This window comes from Anolis sagrei, chromosome 2 (genome assembly GCF_037176765.1).
Source record: "Anolis sagrei isolate rAnoSag1 chromosome 2, rAnoSag1.mat, whole genome shotgun sequence".
Lineage (NCBI taxonomy): Eukaryota > Metazoa > Chordata > Lepidosauria > Squamata > Dactyloidae > Anolis > Anolis sagrei.
The window spans coordinates 152,419,012-152,439,254 of NC_090022.1; the positions used below are offsets into that span (position 1 = coordinate 152,419,012).

Below are 20,243 nucleotides of genomic sequence, written 5' to 3' on the forward strand. Positions count from 1 at the left end.
TTTCTTTTGCATTTGAAGGCAACCTTGTCAGTCACTGCTGTTCAGTCTCACCTAAATGTTTTTTGTGCAGATATTATTTTGAAATTTCCTTTTTGCTTGAAATGTACATTTTTAATATTTCTAACATTTAACATATTAAACTATAGAAATCAGTTTTCATATTCTGGTTTCGATACAATCTTATAAAAGTGTGTCTTTACTCCCCCACTTACCTGGGAATGTCTGCTGAGTAAATTCTTGCTTTATTCATAATTTTTAAAAAAACAGCTCACCTTCAGGACCCCTGTATTTAATATTGTTTGTAATTTAAAGGTGTTGAGATGTGTGTGCTCTGAAACAAAGTTTACAGTCTGAGAATATTTTGAATGCCTCGGTCAGGAGAAAGAAAAGATAGGGCAAAGAGAGAAGAAGGAAGCAGACAGGGACAAGATACAGGCAGAAAAAACCTCTGATCTAGCCAAAGATTTTCAGGTGCAGAAATTAACTGCAAGCTGCGAAAGCTCTAAAAAATTGCCCCTGTACACCCCACCAACTACTTGAGAGATCCACTGTACTATATCACTTTTGTTCAAATCCCATAAACAAAAGTACAGCTAAAGCAGTGCCCCAAATTCCAGTTGTGTTCACGGGCCTTAGAAGATTGGGAACCCATAAAATGATATTTGCTGTGAAGCCCTGAAACATTAATTATTTGAGCTGTTGTGTTGTCAATGCAATGTGTTCCTGAGCATTGCAATCAAATATGGAGTAGGAATATATGGCTCTTGTAGGAACAGAAGAAGCTGCATCGTGCAGTTCAGTGTGTTGAAAGGGTCAGAACTACTTTAGCCATTGTAGACTTTATTTCACACCCACCATGCATCAGTGAACAGTGGGGAACAAGATGTTTTTATGCTGATGGAGTAGATCTGTTACAATCTTATCTTTAATGTACACAGACCAAGATCCTACATTGCTTCAATATACTGTAAATATTTAGTGGTGGAATTACATTATGTCCAATGTAAGACTGCTGCTTGAACTGTGGGTACTAATCCCAACCCTTAAATTGAGGTGGGGGGGTCATGAAATATTTGGCAACATTAAAATGGTTTCTGAAAACCCACCCATTTATACAAATATGTTACCAACAATATGCAGTGCTCTTCAAGAAACTGCTTCAGCTTTACTCCACAAAAAGGAAAATCTGCCTGTTTAGCAAGCCTTGCAAATGCTGGGTTATTTTCAGTAAATATTTGATTTTGTATCTATTTTATGTACTTAAATATCCAGGGTTATGTAAAACTTTCTCGGATGGAAAGGGGTCATGATTGGCAAAACTTTTAAGAAACCCTGGGATATAAATACCTCCATAATGCAGTTTAGGTAGATCAACAGCCAGTGTATGTTATACTTGCAATGCTCATTCATATGCTACTTGCATTGCTACATGTGGAATAATCTCACATGCACAACTGTGCTTTCACAATTATTTGCAGGATATACCATTCCAAACTACCTCCAAAATTGTGATCATATAGCTAACTTACACCTTATGTCAGCCAACATAATAAGAGATCACTGGCTATATTTTTTTAAAACTTTTTTTGAATATCAGAGAGGGCATGGGCAAACTTTGGCCCTACAGGTGTTTTGGACTTCAACTCCCACCAATAGGAATTGTGGGAGTAGTAGTCCAAAACACCTGGAAGTTCAAAGTTTGCCCATGCCTGAGGTAGAGGAAAGGAAGGGAAACCAAAAATTAAGTTTTATGTCTTATGCATGTGCTTTTAACAGATATAGATGCACTTCCCATGTAAATCACATGGCCTGGGATATGTATTGCTTCTTGCAATGTTTGGAAATATGAAATTATGAAATGGAACCATTTGCTATGACATCAGAAGATTGGTTGGGAAAATTATGTTTTATTTAAACACCAGTGGGGGCAAAAAGTGAAAATCCACAATCTTGCATTGTATCTCACAGCTTGAGTTCACTTGGCATGCTCTCTCCTCTCAAGCCAGCCAGAAGATTGTTGGCAGCCAACACTGACATAGTGTTCCTTGTAGCATAGGTGGCACTTCCGATATGTGGCAAAATGACTGTATAAGACACCAGAGACACAGAGACAATCTTAAAGGGCAAATCAACAATATTCTGGACAACAGTTCCACTATTACTCAACTGTTCTACTGACTTCACAAGCTAGTCATTGACAGAGGAAGGTACTTGCTCAGGCAAAACTCGTTTCCAGTGTAATTTGTCTTCAGGGCAATCCTTTGTTATACTGACATCCAAAGACTGAAGAGCCCTTGTTCCAGGAGACTGATGCAATACTTGCCAGTCTAGCTACAGTATGAGGATGCTGATATATTCCTAGCCCTTAAATTTTTGTTTCTCTCTGTCTAACAACCACAAACCTCCACCAGCTGTGCCTTGGTAATTCAGTGTAAGAGAAGTGAATAAGCAGCACATGCTTTCTTTGAATAGTGGCCATCAATTCCTTATCACAAATACACATTAGCTCAACTTACCACAGTTCTTGAGAGAAAGAAGTGGATTATTAGTCGGCAAGGGTTCTGGGGTTGTAACATCTAGACCAGCAGCTGCAATGTGGCCATTAACTAAAGCTTCGTAAAGGTCATCTTGATTGACCACAGCACCCCTTATTAAAAAGACCAAGTGAGAAAATTAAAGATGGAGAGTTGGTGCATACACATTCGAGACACAATTTTTCAGGTTAGACGAGAACTGGAGAAAAGTTCACTTGGATTGTCTTGGCATTAACACAAGCATGCAATTTATTCCTAAAGCAAATGCTATAGCTGGGTCTCCCAATATTCAGATCATACAATGACTGTTACCCTGTTAATGACAACATATGTCTTTTTGTAGTCACTGCAAAGGGATTTGACCTCTTTCCCGGCCCCCTCAAAACTGTCTCTTGTACCACCCCTTGTGGGGATAGCAGAGGAACAATCAAGTTAGGTCCCTGTAACCCAAGGCAAAAGAATATTATCATCCTCTGTGATTTCTGAAAGGCCACAAGACATCATCGACGGTAGCTTTGTCACTGTGCATCCACCTCTAGGGACATACCCATGAAGAGCTGAAATGAAATGGAGAGCCCCTATCCAGTGGTGCTGATTATGTCTGGAATTTGATTTATTTATCATGTCAAGAGCAACCATGTCTGGAAGAATAGATATGTATAAATAGGGATTTCCAGTACACTGCTTCATTGACTACAGGGTACCTGGGCAATTCATTAATTGAGAAATTCATATTGGGATCTCTTATCCGGAATCTGGAATACTCCCAAAATTGTCCACCTGGGTGGCTGAGCAAGTGATACTTTTGCTTTCTGGTGGTTCAATATACACAAGCTATGTTTTATGCACATAATTAGTGAATAGATTGTCTGTAAAATAACCCGCAGGCTATGTAGTTAAGTTGCATATGAAACATAAAAGAATTTCATGTTTATACTCCATCCCCAAGATCTCTCATTATGTGTTTATATGCAAGTACAGGTATTCCAAAATCCAGGGGGAAAAATCTGGAATCCAAAACACTTTCGGTCCCAAGGATTCCAGATAAGGGATACTCAACTTGTAGTGAATTAAGAATTCAAGGTATATAGTAAAGGTAATGGTTGTCCCCTGACATTAAGTCCAGTCGTGTCTGACTCTGGGGGTTGGTGCTTATCTCCATTTCTAAGCCGAAGAGTCGGTGTTGTCCGTAGACACTTCCAAGGTCATGTGGCCGGCATGACTGCATGGAGCGCTATTACCTTCCCGCTGGAGCGGTACCTATTGATCTACTCATATTTGCATGTTTTCAAGCTGCTAAGTTGGCAGAAGCTGGGGCTAACAGCAGGAGCTCGCACCGCTCCTTGGATTCGAACATGTGACCTTATCCTGCTGTGTCATCGGGGCTCAAGGCATATACTCCACCTATTTCACCAAGAGAGGGTTTTTTGCAACTGGGTTTAGACAAAAGATGCAACCTAGAACGGGGTGAGGAACTTTATGCCCTTCAACGTTTACTTGGCTTCAGAAGCTGTGACTTATCTACTTCATAGTAGCTAATCATCTGTTATTCTTGTGTTGACCATGTTATGAAGTGAATGCTCTTTCTTAAAACTACGAGTAGAAACAGCTGTGAACAAACCGTGGAAAGTTACTTATTTTTTTAAAAAAAGGAATCCATTCCTTAACTTGTTGCAAAGTCTTTCCCCCTTCCTGAATTCATTACCATTGATGTTACAAGGATTATTTTGGTTGGAATATCTAATTGGATTCTGTTACTTTTTCACTACTTAGTTTTAAAACAATTTGGGAGTAACAGAAAAATGGTCTAAAATAGGCATGGGCAAACTTTGCCCCTCCAGGTGTTTTGGACTTCAACTCTCACAATTCCTAACAGCCGGTAGGCTGTTAGGAATTGTGGGAGTTGAAGTCCAAAACACCTGGAGGGCCAAAGTTTGCCCATGCCTGGTCTAAAATGTGAATTAAAAAATGAAAAACCGTGAAAAATGCCGTAAAACAGAGGAAAATATTTATTCTGACCCTGACTCTTAAATTCCGCTCTTCTTAGCATTTGCGGTTCTATCTGTTTTACCTGCTTGTGTTGATGAACACAGATGTCTTCTTCATCTTGCCAAAGAAGTCCCGATTGCACATCCCCTGGGTGTCAGGTGTCAAGGAACATGTTACAATGACAAAGTCCGATTCTTCTGCCAGCTTCGCAAGTGGTACTTGAAAAAGAGACAGCAAGAGGAACATGCGACAGAGGGGTTCTGCTTTTCACTCACTGTCACCCGTTTTTCCTGCCGCTCAAGACAGCAAGGGCAGACTACCGATATAGTCATGGAGAAGTGATCTCAGGCATGCTTGGGTCCACATGATCGGGCTGTGGGTACTTCTTGAACCCCTGCGTGGCACTCACGTGAACCACAACAAACAGACCTAAGAGGGGATTTTGTCATATAGTATAATGTATGCTTGTGTACGGCTTTCTCCATAAGGTGAACGATGTGCAGTGAAGTGAGAATATCTTCTGTTGGCAAGTTTGTTTTCGTGTGTAACTAACAGCAGGAATACCAGTAATGTCTGGAAGACGGCAAACAATGTTGCTTTGGAAAGAATCTCAAAAATTGCGCTTGCTGCGCGTTCAGTGTTTTGGGCTTTGCCAAAACTCAAGGGAGATCCCATTCATGTCATCTTTTTTCCTGATCTGATAAAACTTGCATGTTTTACCTGCAATTAGCACATAAAGTCATGGTACCACTTAGCCTCTGTGTGTACCTGCTCCAATTGTATTTCTATATAATGTTTGGCTCTTGGCTTCTACTCTTTTCTAATACCTCTTGGAATTTCTAGGTCCTCTAGCATGATTCTGATGGGAATTTCTGGCCTGATTCATTTATTTCAGTAATTACACTGGCCAAAACACATTTTGGTGCCTCTAATGTCAGCCCTGTTTCTGGGTATATTTGACTTACTGATTCCAAAAATGACACCAGTTTGCCCCTATCCACTCTAGTTTTTGAGATACAGAACATATGGTATCTACCAGTCTTCATCTGCTTTCACCTGTTTGGACTGTACAAAACAAGCACTAGAAATATAATAATAATAATAATAATTATTATTATTATTATTATTATTATTATTATTTATTTATTTATTTATTTATATACTGCTCCATCTCCCCGAGGGGACTCAGAGCGGTTCCCAGTTAACATCACAAAACATACAAAGTAAAAAACAACATAACTATAAGATTAACAAAACAAAATATAAGCATAAAAATTGTCGCCATAACACACATATATTAAAAGTAATTCTACCTGATCAAGGCAATTTAAAAATTTAAAAGGCCGGGCCAAGATTAGTGCAAGCCCAAAAATTCTAGGGGGCCCAGGAATTAAATGCAATGCTATGGCAGGCAACAATAATATTAGGTACGGGTCTGTGGCTGTTCATTCCAGGGCCGATTAGAGGAAAGAATCTGGGTAACTGGCAGGAAGAATAAAGCCATATTCAACAATGTGTAGGGCTGAGTTAGAACTGGTCATTTTCAAAGACTTGTTGAAACCACCAGGTCTTCAAGCTCTTACGAAAGGAGGGGAGGGATGTGGCCTGTCTTATTTCCCTTGGAAGGGCATTCCAGAGACCGGGGGGGGGGGGGCACCACTGAGAAGGCCCTCTCTCTCGTCCCCACCAACCACACTTGAGACGGTAGTGGAACCGAGAGGAATATATAATATATTGCATATACATATAATATTGTAATACAATATAATACTAATAATAATAATATGGTATTAGAATTATATATTTTATATTACATGTAATATCACTAATAACATTACAGTATAATGGTATAGTACAACATAGTAATATATAATACTAATATTGTGCTAATATAATATATTGTATTTACTTGTAAGCCACTCAGTGTCCCCTTCTGGGTGAGAAGGGAGGCATATAAATGTTGTAAATAAATAAATAAACGTGGCATTCCAACATTTAGGAGGTAACAACTGTAATAAAAATAAAGATAGGATTCTCACCAAACTCTGCATTCAGTTCAGCAGCAGCTTCAGGTCTGGGATGACGTCCTGTATACAAAAACTTTGTAACTCCAAAAGGTTTCAGGCGACGTGCGACAGCATGGCCTAGGAACAGGAGAGAGAGAGACAAAACTTAGGGTATCTTATCTTTTGCCAACAGTGCCTCTGTAAGACAGAGAGGCACCAGCATTAATCAATATATGTGTACAAAGACCACAAAATCCATATATATCAAGGGCTTTCTAATTCCATACTTAAACTGGGAGTGAGGGAAAAATTGGTCCTCCAGAGGTTGTGAGAGTAAGACTCCTATTACCCCCAGCATAACCAATGGTCAGCAGACATGTACGGTCCATTAAAAATGGTTCAAAAATACTTACAAAACTGGGGGGCACTGGCGCTTTGTTTCTAAAGTGTTTCTAAAGTATACTTAGTGCAAAACTTGTTACTATAATGTGAGTAACAAATTTTTTTGTTACTACTTCATTATAGTAATTATAGTAATTATAGTAAACTTTGCTGGGTAGATTTCCCATTAGTTTTGTTTTGTTGTGAATTCCTGAATGGAAAGTATGTGTTAAAAACAAAAGTATAAAACATGGATTACCTATTCTCCCCAGTCCAATAATACCAACAGTACTGCCAGAAAGTCCATAGCCACACATCCAGAGGGGCTTCCATGTTGTCCAGCCACCACTGCAAAAAAAGAACAATTAGATGAAGGATTAAATCCCTGAGCGCAGCCTACTCAACAGACGACTGAAACTGTGGCAAGAAAAGGTGTATGTTCCAAATATGATAAATGCCTTCTTGGTCGCTGTCATATTTTTAGTGGACAGATATAGCTAAGGGTTGTTACAGTCCTATGTTCAATTACTCCTCACAATTTATATAAAATGAGGACATCACTACAATGTCTTAGAAACATTTAATAATGTGTTGTCAAAGGCTTTCATGGTCAGAATCACTGGGTCGCTGTGAGTTTTCCAGGCTGTATGGCAAGCTCTGAGGATTCCTGCCATGGATGTGGATGAAACGTCAAGAGAGAATGCTTCTGGAACATTGCCATACATAGCCCTGAACAGTTTGGGACCCGCCTACCTGCGTAACCGCATTTCTGTGTACAAACCCACACAATCTCTTCGATCATCTGGGGAGGCCCTGCTCGCACTCTCGCCTCCTTCGCAGGCGCGATTGGTGGAGACGAAGGAGAGGGCCTTCTCGGTGGTGGCCCCCGACTCTGAAACTCACTTCCCAAGGACATCAGATATGCCCAAAATTGGCAGTCTTTTAGGAGGAGCCTGAAAACATGGCTGTTCCAGTGTGCCTTCCCAGAATAAGGAAAATTCCCAGCAATATGTCCTCAGAATGCACTTTACTACTGGTTTAGGATTGACTGCACTCCCTCATCTCTTTTAAAACCCTATACCAGATATATCCCACCTAGTTCATGCCCAGCGTTTATTTTTAAAATTTTTAAACTATTACATTTGGCCTGGCTACAGGTTTTTAAATCCTTGTGTGTTATTGTTTATTGGTTATTGTTTATATATGATTTATATTAATTGTATTGTATTTATTGTTTTTTGTTTTATTGATGTGTTGTTGGGCTTGGCCTCATGTAAGCCGCTCCGAGTCCCTTGGGAAGATGGTGGCAGGGTATAAATAAAGTGTGTGTATGTGTGTGTGTGTGTGTGTGTGTGTGTGTGTGTATATAGCCTGGAAAACTCACAGCAACCCAACATTTAATAAGATTTTACCTTCCCACCAAGATGGTATCTATTGATCTACTCGCATTGCATGCTTTCAAACTGCTATGTTGGCAGGAGCTAGGACTGACAGTTGGGAGCTCACCCTGACTCGTGGCTTCAAACTGTTTACCCTCTAGTCAGCAGCCTTTCCTGCAACTAGTGGCTTTAACCGCTGTGCTACTGCGGACCTCTTCCTTATTTTCTGTATCTGTAGCGAGGTCTCTTGCTTGTAAAACAATTGCTTAACATCTATCAACTTCTAACTATCAACCTTTGACATGGGATTTTTTTTGTGTCCTTACTCCTCTGACACCTCCTGGACAAATGGCTGACTCCAAAGAGACTGTGAGACCTAGCTGTCTTAAAGGGAAAGGGGATATCTTAAAGGAAAAGGCTAACTGTGGTTCCCTCCACAACTATATACCAAAGACTGAGCCCTTCTAACTAAAAGAGGTTTAAATTGGGGAAAATAGTGGAGCTCTCTGTGGGGGCATGACAGTGGCCATACAACACCCATCAACCCCCCATTCTCCAAAATCGAAAGTGATGTGCTCCAGACATCCATGTACTCCCCCAAACCAAGCTGAAGAAACTCACTTCTTCACTTCCACCACGGATTCTGGCAGCCTGCGAGACGTTGCTAGGAGCAAAGCCACGGTGAGCTCAGCAGTGGCATCAGTCAGGATGTCTGGCGTGTAGCCCACACGGATCCCACTGGAATACAAAGGAGGCCGTCAGTTGCTTCTGTGTTTGGATCCACAAGAAGTACCATTTCCTAGCGGGATTGTTGTTGCCCATTTCTTTGATGGCAGTATTTCAGAGGCAGGGCGGCCTGAGCGCTTCCACCACAAAATAGGTCAGCTAGATGGACAGGATTTTTCACACACAAAAAGTGTGATGGTCATATCAATAAAGCCTATGTACTCAGGCACAGAATACCAGCAACAGGTTTTCTTTTACACAATTGAGGAGATGGAGGAGGGGCGAAATTCTTTTATGCAGTGAATTAAGGAACCAGCACAAAATAATAATAATAATAATAATAATAACAATAATAATAATAATAACAATAATAACAACTTTATTTATACCCCGCTACCATCTCCCCAAGGGACTCGGTGCAGTTACATGAGGCCGAGCCCGCAATACATCAATAATAAAAACAATAACAAGTAATACAAAACAATAAGAATAAAACTCATAACAGAAAATAAGCAATAAACATTAACAGTAACACAACGATGTTTAAAAACCTATGGCTGGGCCAAATGTAATAATTAAAATTTAAAAATAATGCTGAGCATGAACAGGTGAAATATGACTAGGATAGAGTTTTCAGAGAGGGATGGGATGGGATAAATAAGATAAATATCAGGAACTATTGCTACTCAAGGATGGAAAATGGACTGTTGGAGGACAGAAAAAGAGATTTAAAGAAGGGGCTTAAAGCCAACCTCAAAAACTGTGGCATAGACACCGAGAACTGGGAAGCCCTGGCCTTTGAGCACTCTAACTGGAGGTCAGTTGTGACCAGCAGTGCTGCAGAATTCGAAGAGGCACAAATGGAGGGGGAAAGGGAGAAATGTGCCAAGAGGATGGCACATCTAGCCAACCCTGACCAATTTGGTCTTCTGTCTGGAAACCTCACTGCAGGAGAAGATGCGGATCAAGAATAGGGCTCCACAGCCACCTACGGATCCACTGCCAAGCCACCACATCTGGAAGACAATCATCCTCAAGCTACGAGGGATCGCCTAAGTAAAGTAAGATTGTGATGGTGGTTTGAGTGCTGGGCTAGAACTCAGGGAGGTCAAAGTTAAAATCAGACTCAGTCCATGGAAACCCATTGGATGACCTTGGGCAAATCATATTATCAGCCTCAGACAAAGGCAACGGTAAACCTCCTTTGGACAAATCTTGCCATATAAGCCCTGCAAGAGGGTTGCCTTAGAGTTGCCATAAGTTGGAAATAATTTGAAGGCATACTGCGATAATCAGAAATTATAGTTTGCAAGCATTGATGTTCAGCCAATCACAAACTATGAAGTGTTCTTTAGACATGACACCAATGATAACAAAGTTTTTATAACTGTTGATTGGCACATCATTCCTGCAGCAAAAAAAGGAAAAGACAAATGCAAAACCATCAGTATTATCCAGAAGTAACTTCCTTGGTGGAAAACCAGCGAAATTGTTTCCATTACTTTCTTAGAAGCCAAAAGACAGGCCTCCAGAACGGCCATGACTCAAAAGGGTCTCAAGGAGTCAGTTTCCGAAATACTATGTTGATCTATGATGCAATTTTGGTCAGTTTGGGGCTGTTTTCTACCCTCCATGATCAACTTCAAGCCAAAGTACCCAGTGAAATCAGAAGTAGTCAGACTTGTAACTGCAATTTCAGAAAATTATGATTTTCACTGTTGGCACAGGGGAAGAATTTTGTTTCAAAGGAGAATCGGGCTTCCTAAATGTAGGGAATTCAGTATAACAGATAGGACCACAAACATCTTATATATAATATATGCATCTTAATTGCAGTATCTGTTTTTGCACCTAAGGCAAAGCAGCTACAGAAAGAAGCAGCAACCTTAAATATATGCAAGCTCCGGGATGGTCTGAGTCTTACCGTTTTTTAATTTCAGGAATAGCAAGATGGTCATATCCTACAGACAATGTGCTGATTACTTTCAGGGATGGCCCTTAAGAGGAAAGATCACATAGTCAAAACGTGTCATTAAAGAAAAACAAATATTCCCTGCCCCTCTACAAAAGGCAAAGAATACTGGCTCCCCAGCAGTGAAAGGGCTGGAATATTTTGCAGTATTCACCAGTAATGGCTTTTTGTGTGTCAGGAGCGACTTGAGAAGCTGCAAGTTGCTTCCGGTGTGAGAGAACTGGCCATCTGTAAGGACATTGCCCAGGGGATGCCCCGATGTTTGAAGTTCTTCCATCCTTGTGGGGGGTTTCTCTCGTGTCCCTGCATGGGGAGCTGGAGCTGACAGAGGGAGCTCAACCCGCTCTCCCAAGAGGAGGTTGGAGGTGACGTGAAGTTCAGTATGATTGTCATAGCTGTGAGACTGGTCCCCATAGTTTAATCTACCCACATCTGACAAGATATGGAATTTTCTGGGTTCTGTGATATGCTTCTGCCTGAAGTTACCATACACTGCCTTGGAAAACCAAACAAATGCCTCTCTAGAAATATGTTTAATCCAGTAGGGTGGCTCCTGGTGTTTAGTACGTCCACTCCTACAATTCCTAAATGCCAAACAAATACAGGAACCTTTTTCCACCTATGGTGGACATGTGAGAAAGCTTAAAAAATTTGGAAGAGGATTCATGTCACAATACGGTCAATTTATTTATTTATTTATTTATTTACGTCATTTATATGCCACCCTTCTCACCCTGAAGGGGACTCAGAGCGGCTTACAAGATATATATACATACAATATATTCTATTATTAGCATTGTACAATATCAGCATTATATACTACTATATTGTACTATACCATTATATTGCAATATTATTTGTAATATTACATGTAATATAAAATATATAATTATAATATCATATTATTATTAGTATTGAAGCCAGAGTTTTATCTTCTAGGGATACTAGACTTCGAAATAGACAAAAACAAGGACATTCTATTTTTTCATATGGCCACTGCAGCGAGATTAGTTTACGCGAAAAAAATGGAAGTCTAAAGACTTTTCAGTGTGGCCCAGCCTGTGTATATGTGCTTTGTGTGTCTATATATTTGTTTATATGTGTTTTTGTGTATATATGTGTGTGTGTGGTTTTGTGCATGCGTTGTAATATATTTTTTAAAGTTTTGGCTTTTTAAGTCCCTTCTGCTATGTTTTTCAGTGTTTTGATGAGTGAAGGTCACTTGTTGACCTGAGAGGTGTATTGTGTCCAAATTTGGTGTCAATTTGTCCAGTGGTTTTTGAGTTATGTTAATCCCACAAACAAACATTACATTTTTATTTATATGGATAAAAGCAAACTATTACACAGAACATTCTGGTTGGTGGAATATTTTCTCCAGACTATCTGTCTGGCCAGATAATCCAAAGGAGCAGATACAGAAGGAAAGAGATAAGAAGAAGAATGAAGCTATAAGCCCCATTAGATAAACAAGGAACCCCCATCTCTATTAAATATACAAGGGACCAGGCAACTGCCTCATGCAGGTTCAGCAGTATGGCATATTCAGAGAAGTATATCTGGGAACAGAATGAAATTTCATTTGTCCATGTAATATGGATCAGCGGACACCAGACATATTGATGTTTTTGTAACATTCCACCTTCTCCATCCAAACTTTTCCTCTCCATTTCTGCATGCTCACCTGCTGCATCCAGGACCTCCTTGTCTATCCGATCTGACAAGAGACAGAAGAGACCATCCTTGCCGGCTACTCCTTTCAACAACTCAGACTGGGGGATTGGCTCATCTGAATCCCACAGCTGGACACTGCAGCTGTAGGTGAGAGATGAAAGGCAAAAAGAAGCAGAGGTTACAAATGCTACTACCAAAGTACAGGCCTCAGAATGCCCAATTCATCATTGGTATTAGCCAGCCTGCTTGGCTGGCCTTTAGTACAGCGGTTATACTGCAAGCTGCAGAAAACCTTGCCAACTGAAAGGTCAACAGTCCAAACCTGTGCTGGCGTGAGCTCCCAATTGTCACCCCAGCTTCTGCTCATCTAACACTTCGAAAACAGCAGTGTGAGTAGATAAATAGGTACCGCTTTGGTGGTGAGTTAATAAAAGGTGCCTATGGAGACATGCCAGCAATTTGATCAGGAGAGTGTCTAAAGACAACAAAGCTCTTGGCATGGAAGATGGAACGACAAATACATTGGTTTTGTATTTTAGGTTATTTTTTAAATTATTATTTTCTGTTGTGTTTTTGTGTTATATTGTGTACATTGTATTGATGGACGTGGCCTCATGTAAGCTGCCCCGAGTCCCCTTGGGGAGATGGTGGCGGGGTATAAATAAAGTTTTTATTATTATTATTATTAACACAAGAGCACAGTATGTCACAGCAAACAAGATCTCTATGCTGGATTTCGTATCACAAAATCACAAGTCGAACAGTTCCCAAGCGTCTAGGACTGTGTGATGTATTTTCGAATGATGCGTGCAGATCCAAGTAAGGTAGCCTTTTGCAATTGACAGATCATGATTTTGTCAATGTTTATTGTTTCCAAATGCCGGCTGAGGTCTTTTGGCACAGCACCCAGTGTGCCGATGACTACTGGAACCACCTGTACTGGTTTATGCCAGAGCCTTTGCAGTTCGATCTTGAGGTCTTGATAGCGGCCGAGTTTTTCCTGTTGTTTGTCCTCAATGTGGCTGTCACCCGGTATGGCGACATCAATAATCCAGACTTTTTTCTTTTCCACAATTGTGATGTCTGGTGTATTTTGTTCCAAAACTTTGTCAGTCTGGATTTGAAAGTCCCACAGTATTTTTGCATGTTCATTTCCATAACCTTTGCGGGTATATGATTCCACCAATTCTTCACTGCTGGCAGGTGGTACTTGTGACATAAGTTCCAGTGAATCATTTATTATTATTATTATTATTATTATTATTATTATTATCGACAGTCGGAGTCGAGCACACCCTCCAGATGCTGGAGATTGGAAAAGATGGGAAGCCTTTAACTCTATTTCTGTACTGTCTTTGTTAATTGTATAACGGCATTGAATGTTTGTTGTATATGTGTCCTGTAATCTGCCCTGAGTCCCCTAGGGTGGAATATAAATAAACTATATTATATTATTATCGGCTGGGTTTTTCTTTCTTAATGAAGCAGGGAAAAATAAAAAGTACATATGTTTACAGTACTGTTCTCACTGAGGTGGGAGCCTGTATCTCTCTTTTTAACTAAAGTCATGCTGGAGGACCTAGTGATTCCTATAGAAAAAAACACTCTGAAGGCATTTGTAGGTCCTCCACCATGATTTTATGGTCAACCTTCCCATACGGAGTCATGCTGAAGGACCTAGAGATGCCCAGAAAGGTGTCCTCTCAAATAAAAATATGGTGGTCTTTTATCGTTTGTATTTTTTCTACTTTCGCACCCCTAACCCCAGCAAATGGAGAAAGCTCACCACACTGAAAACTAAATTTTATGTTGTGATTTTGTTTTAAACTTTTATTATGAATGTTTGTTCATTGACTCTCTCTAGGGACTGCCTCTGGGAGAAAGGCAACATACAAATGAAATAAATGATACCATTTTTTATCGTGTCAGGAGCAATTTGAGAATTTATTTATTTGTCGTGTCAGGAGCGACTTGAGAAACTGCAAGTCGCTTCTGGTGTGAGAGAATTGGCCGTCTGCAAGGACGTTGCCCAGGGGATGCCCGAATTATTTGATGTTTTATCATCCTTGTGGGAGGCTTCTCTCATGTCCCCGCATGAGGAGCTGGAGCTGATAGAGGGAGCTCATCCGCCTCTCCCCGGATTCGAACCTGCGACCTGTCGGTCTTCAGTCCTGCCGGCACAGGGGTTGAACCCACTGCGCCACCGGGGGCTCCATAATTTGAGAATATACTGCAAGTTCCCTCTGGTGTGAGAGAATTGGCCATCTGCCCAGGGGAAGCCCGAATGTGTTACCATCCTGTGGGAGGCTTCTCTCATGTCCCCGCATGAGAAGCTGGAGCTGACAGACAGGAGCAAACTTCGTCTTGCGGATTCAAATGTCTGACCTTCAGGTCTTCAGGTCAGCAGCCACAAGAGTTTAACCCATTGCGCCACCACGGTTCAGTAATACAATATAATAAATAAATAATATTGAATAGTCCTAAACAGAATAAAGTGCTGAGGTCTGGAGAAAACAGTGTGGACATCTTTCTTTCGAGTGTCTGCTTCACAGCCCAGCATCGCATAGGAGGATCCCCAATTTTCTGGGTTCAGTGGAACGCAAGGAGGATTTGGGGCGCAGTTCTGCATCATTGTGAGCTATGGACCAGGCAGGAGAGCAGGCAGGACAGTCACCCATTTCCCCAAATCTTCTGGGTGAGCCATTGGCAAAGATGTTAGAAGTAGTCACAACTAATGGCCTGATCAAAGGTGCATTTTATGATCTATGCTAATGATTAACCACTACAACAAGCTAGTGGTTCCTTACAAACAGAGCATTGTTAAACCCCGAGCAAGCACAAAACAATAGGAGTCCTGCCTCGATTATCCTCTGATCAGTCTGTGTGATGTTTCTAAGGGCCCTTTCACACAGTCATATCACCCAGATATCAAGGCAGAAAACCCCGCAATATCTGATCTGAGTCCACATTGCCATATATCCCAGTTCAAAGCACATAATGTGGGATTTTATTCAGCTGTGTGGAAGGGGCCTAAGAGGACATGAGGAAACAAACATTAATTATTGTGCAAGGGAAGTTCCAAGCCATGGCCTACGATGGCTTCTGAGCGCAGGCAGGACTCTCACATTAGGACACCTCTGTGCACATATACACCTCCAAGAGAAGTAATGGCTCCAGTTAGAGGCGGAATAGGGTCCCCCTTATTTGGACCAACAGCAGGAGCTGGATAAAGACAGCTCTTCCTGATGCACCCTTTCTTCTTACTTCTCTTGAAGGCAAAATTGTGCTTAGATGCTGAATTAATACAGCCTGGAAACACGCCAGCCACAGATACAGGCAAAACATCAGGAAAAATGCTGCTAAAACACAGCCATACAGTCTGAAAACCATACAACACACTGGTGATTCCAGCCATGAAAGCCTTCATCAATACATAACCTGCAAACAATTTATCCAGCTCCAGTGAAAACTATACGAATAAGGTGTAAAGAGTAGCCATGCTAGTGTGTGCCATATTTTCTCAAATACAACTCTTATAATCCCTGACCACTGTCCAAATTTAGAAGACACTTGGATGTGGGAAGCTCATGCTCATGAAGCTTTGTGATTTGTCCAGCAGTTGGACCTTCACACATCTTAACAAAATCCTTCAAAGCCTTAAGCATCACTAGCTCCACAAGCTCTGAGAAATCGGGAACTCCAATTCTCCCCAAACCTTATGTTCTGCTGTGCCAACTGGCTGCGGCCTTGTAGGGTTTTGAGAGTGGACTTTCCATTGCCCTACCTGGAGTCTGTCAACAAGCAATGAATGCATTCTGCTTACAGTCCATGAACTATATCCAGGTGGCAACAGAGGTGTCTACGGACAACGCCGGCTCCTTGGCTTAGAAATGGAGATGAGCACCAACTCCCAGAGTTGGACACAACTGGATTTAATGTCAGGGGAAAACCTTTACCTTTACCTACAGAACCAGCATTATGTAGTAGATAGATAGGTAGGTAGATCTATGTATTGATTAGTCCACTGACCGTATCAACAGTAGAAGACAAAAACAAAAATACCCAGAGAACTAATCACAACAACCCACTGATTCCGGCCATGAAAGCCTTCAACAATACTAATCACTATGCTAAAACTCCTGTAATAGTTAACTAAAATAACTTAAAACCTGATAAAACCTGATTAAATAATCATTTTGGTAAAAATGGGGTTAAATTACAAAATGAAAGCACAGGGAGGAGATTGAGAATTTAGGGAAGCTCATCATCCTGACAAGGGATCACTTCTCGGCCTTTTGGCTAAGATCAAGTGCAGTGTGTAGTACTTTGAACGCTGGACGATCACTCTGGAGACTAGACTTCAAATCTCCGCTTGGCCATGGAAACCCATTGGGTGACCTTGGGCAAGTCTCAGCCTTAGAGAAAGGCGAACCATCTCTGAACAAATCATGACAACAAACCCCAATGACAGGTTGCAATAAATTGGAAATAACTTGAAGGCACATGTCCACAACATTTGCTCTGGATACTCCTCATGAGGGCATTTTCTTTTAGTAAGAAGTTTATGAACAATAAGTCTTGAGAGCTTGGCTTTGGGCCTCTTTCACACGACTCTACATGCTTAGGATGGCACTTCAACTCCCATGGCTACGTTATATGTATCAAACACTGGGATTTGTGGTTCGCTGTTGTAGTGCCTTTTTGAGCAGCCTCCAATGTATAGAGACAGTAACTTTGCTCATGGGTTTCCATGGCCAAGTGGAATTCAAACCTTGGTTTCCAGAGTCATAGTCCAACTGCTACAATACACTGGAACCTTGTTTGTCACTGGAAGCATTGAGAAGTCTCCATCAAAGAACGCCCTTCCCGAAAACACCATGGGATTGGGAAAAATCACAGCCCGGTAACACAACGTAACAAAATATGAAAAGAGGCCCTTCTACCTGAAGAATCATCAGCCTTGGGAATGGTTTAATAACACTATGTTACAAAACATGGAAATGTTTTCTGTTCCTGGTTTGAAAGTCTTATTTCCTGCTTAATTGTGCGGTTCTTATTTTGAAAGTAGGTGTTATACTTCAGAAACTTCATTTTTTTTTGTGGCTGCCACAAACTGTGTTGAATTGGTTGAGACTCAGGGAGAGATTCATTGAAAAACGATAGCTAAATGTGCTGCCAGATGTGTCGCAAAAATAAAGCTTTTGAAGTTTAATTAACGTTCCCCATGTTTTTATGACAGAACCAACAAGGAAATGACATTTACAACCCAGGAACAAAAACCATGTTACTTTGGCCCCTTCTACACTGCTATATAAATATCCAGATTATCTGCTTTGAACTGGATTATATAGCAGTGTAGACTCATATAATCTAGTTCAAAGCAGATAATGTGGATTATCTGATAATCTGGATTATATGGAAGTATAGAAGGAGCCTTAGGCCCCTTCCACGCAGCTGTATAAAATCCACATTGAACTGGATTAAATGGCAGTGTGGACTCAGATAACCCAGTTCAAAGCAGATAATGGGGATTATCTGATGATAATCTGGATTATATGGCAGTGTAGACTGATAATCCAGTTCAAAGAAGATATTGTGGATTATCTGCTTTGATAATCTGGATTATATGGAAGTGTAGAAGGAGTCTTCGGCCCCTTCCACGTAGCTATATAAAATCCACATGGAACTGGATTAAATGGCAGTGTGGATTCATATAATCCAGTTCAAAGCAGATAATGCGGATCATCTACTTCGATAATCTCAATTATTGGAGCCCCTGGTGGTACAGTGGGTTAAACCCTTGTACTGGCAGGAATGAAGACTGACAGGTCACAGGTTCAAATCCGGGGAGAGAACAGATGAGCTCCCTTTGTCAGCTCCAGCTCCTCATGCAGGGACATGAGAGAAGCCTCCCACAAGGATGATAAAACATGAAAACATCCAGGCGTCCCCTGGGCAACGTCCTTGCAGATGGCCAATTCTCTCACACCAGAAGTGACTTGCAGTTTCCAACATGACAAAAAAAATATCTCAATTATATGGTAGAGTAGAAGGATCCTTTGGCCCCTCCCAAACAGCTGTATAAAATCCACATGGAACTGGATGAAATGTCAATGCGGACTCGGATAACCCATTTCAAAGCAGATATTGTGGATGATCCACCTTCATATTCAGGGTTTTATGGCTGTGTGGAAGAGCAATAGTGTAACCTCCATATGTTAGCATATGTTTCTTGCAGACAGTGCAGACTTCGCCCCCTTCGACACTGCCAATAATCCACATGATCAAACCAGATTATCTGCTTTGAATCGGATTATACGAGTCTACACTGCCAGATAATCTAGTATATGGCAGTGTTGAAGGGGAAATCCTGGCATATGGCCCCAACCAGTCAATCCCCAATGTCTTTCCTTAAAGGGCCTTATGGGGGTTCGTCTACACTGTCGATTTAACGCAGTTTGAGACTTTGAAGTGCCATGGCCCTGGGACCTTGGGAGTTTATAGGGTCCTGAGGCTTCTCTGGCCAAAAGTGTTGCTGCCTCCCCAAACTGCCATTCTCTGGACCCCACGGCCTTGAGCCAGGGCGGGGCCAAGTTGCATGAGATGCCCCCCAACTTCACCCACTTCCCGAGGAGCATTGCAGACTGGAGACCAGAGCCCACCCACCACGGAAAAAGGGGCGCCTTGGCTCCCTCCCTTTGCTCCCCAGAGGGAAGTCCAAGGTGGCCGAGGCTCTCCTTCCCCCTCCCCAGAGGAAGCCTTACTCTCCCGCCTTGTGGAGGGCTGCCAGCCCCTCCGGGGGGATCCGCCGCGTCACGAAGACCTTCATGAGTCGCTGCACAGCCGCTCTCATGCGCCAGCCTCCGCCTCCTCCTTCCTCTTTCCTCCTCCCGCCCCTTCGCCTTTATTTATAGCAGGCTTGCCCAACAGCGCCCCCTGGCGCCCCCTCCTCGCCATGGTCAAACCACACCTGGAAAAGTCAAGAGGACAAGCCAGAGAGGAGCCACTTCTCAAGGGCTCAGGTGGCAATCTTTTGGAAGCATTGCATAAAACAGTCTGGCCCCTTCCACACTGCCCCCATATCCCAGGATCGGATCCCAGAATCGCTGCTTTAAACTGGATTATTTGAGTCTCCACTGCCAGAAAACCTGGAATATGTAGATAATCTGGGATCAGATTCTCATATATAGAAGTAGTACGGAAGGTCCCAAAAGTAACACATTTTTTTTCCTGGGCTAGAAATGTCATTTCCTAACTGTATCATAAAAACATGGGAAACCCGCCTTGAGTCATCTTCAGGCTGAGAAAGGCGGTATATAAATATGGCAAATCTATATAAATAAAAATGTAATGTTCATTTGGGGGATGAACATAACTCAAAAACCAGTGGACGAATTGATACCAAATTTGGACACAACACATATCAGGCCATTCTCTCCTGATGTTTCACCTGCATCTATGGCAGGCATCCTCAAAGGTTGTGAGGATGCCTGCCATAGAGATGCAGGCGAAATGTCAGGAGATAATGCTTCTAGAACATGGTCATATAGCCCGAAAAACCTACAACAACCCGTTTAATTTT

General features: G+C 41.6%; 1 protein-coding gene across 1 annotated transcript; it reads right to left on the reverse strand.

The window, feature by feature from the left end:
* Positions 1-1,887: 1,887 nt before the first annotated feature.
* On the reverse strand, positions 1,888-19,618 carry GRHPR (glyoxylate and hydroxypyruvate reductase). Its single transcript, XM_060763747.2, is given in 11 exon segments — positions 1,888-2,084; positions 2,517-2,647; positions 4,606-4,741; positions 6,563-6,667; positions 7,170-7,258; positions 8,911-9,027; positions 10,940-11,012; positions 12,672-12,802; positions 19,426-19,542; positions 19,544-19,569; positions 19,571-19,618. Coding segments are annotated over 11 exon segments (1,095 nt in total). The 3' UTR covers positions 1,888-1,962.
* Positions 19,619-20,243: the final 625 nt, after the last annotated feature.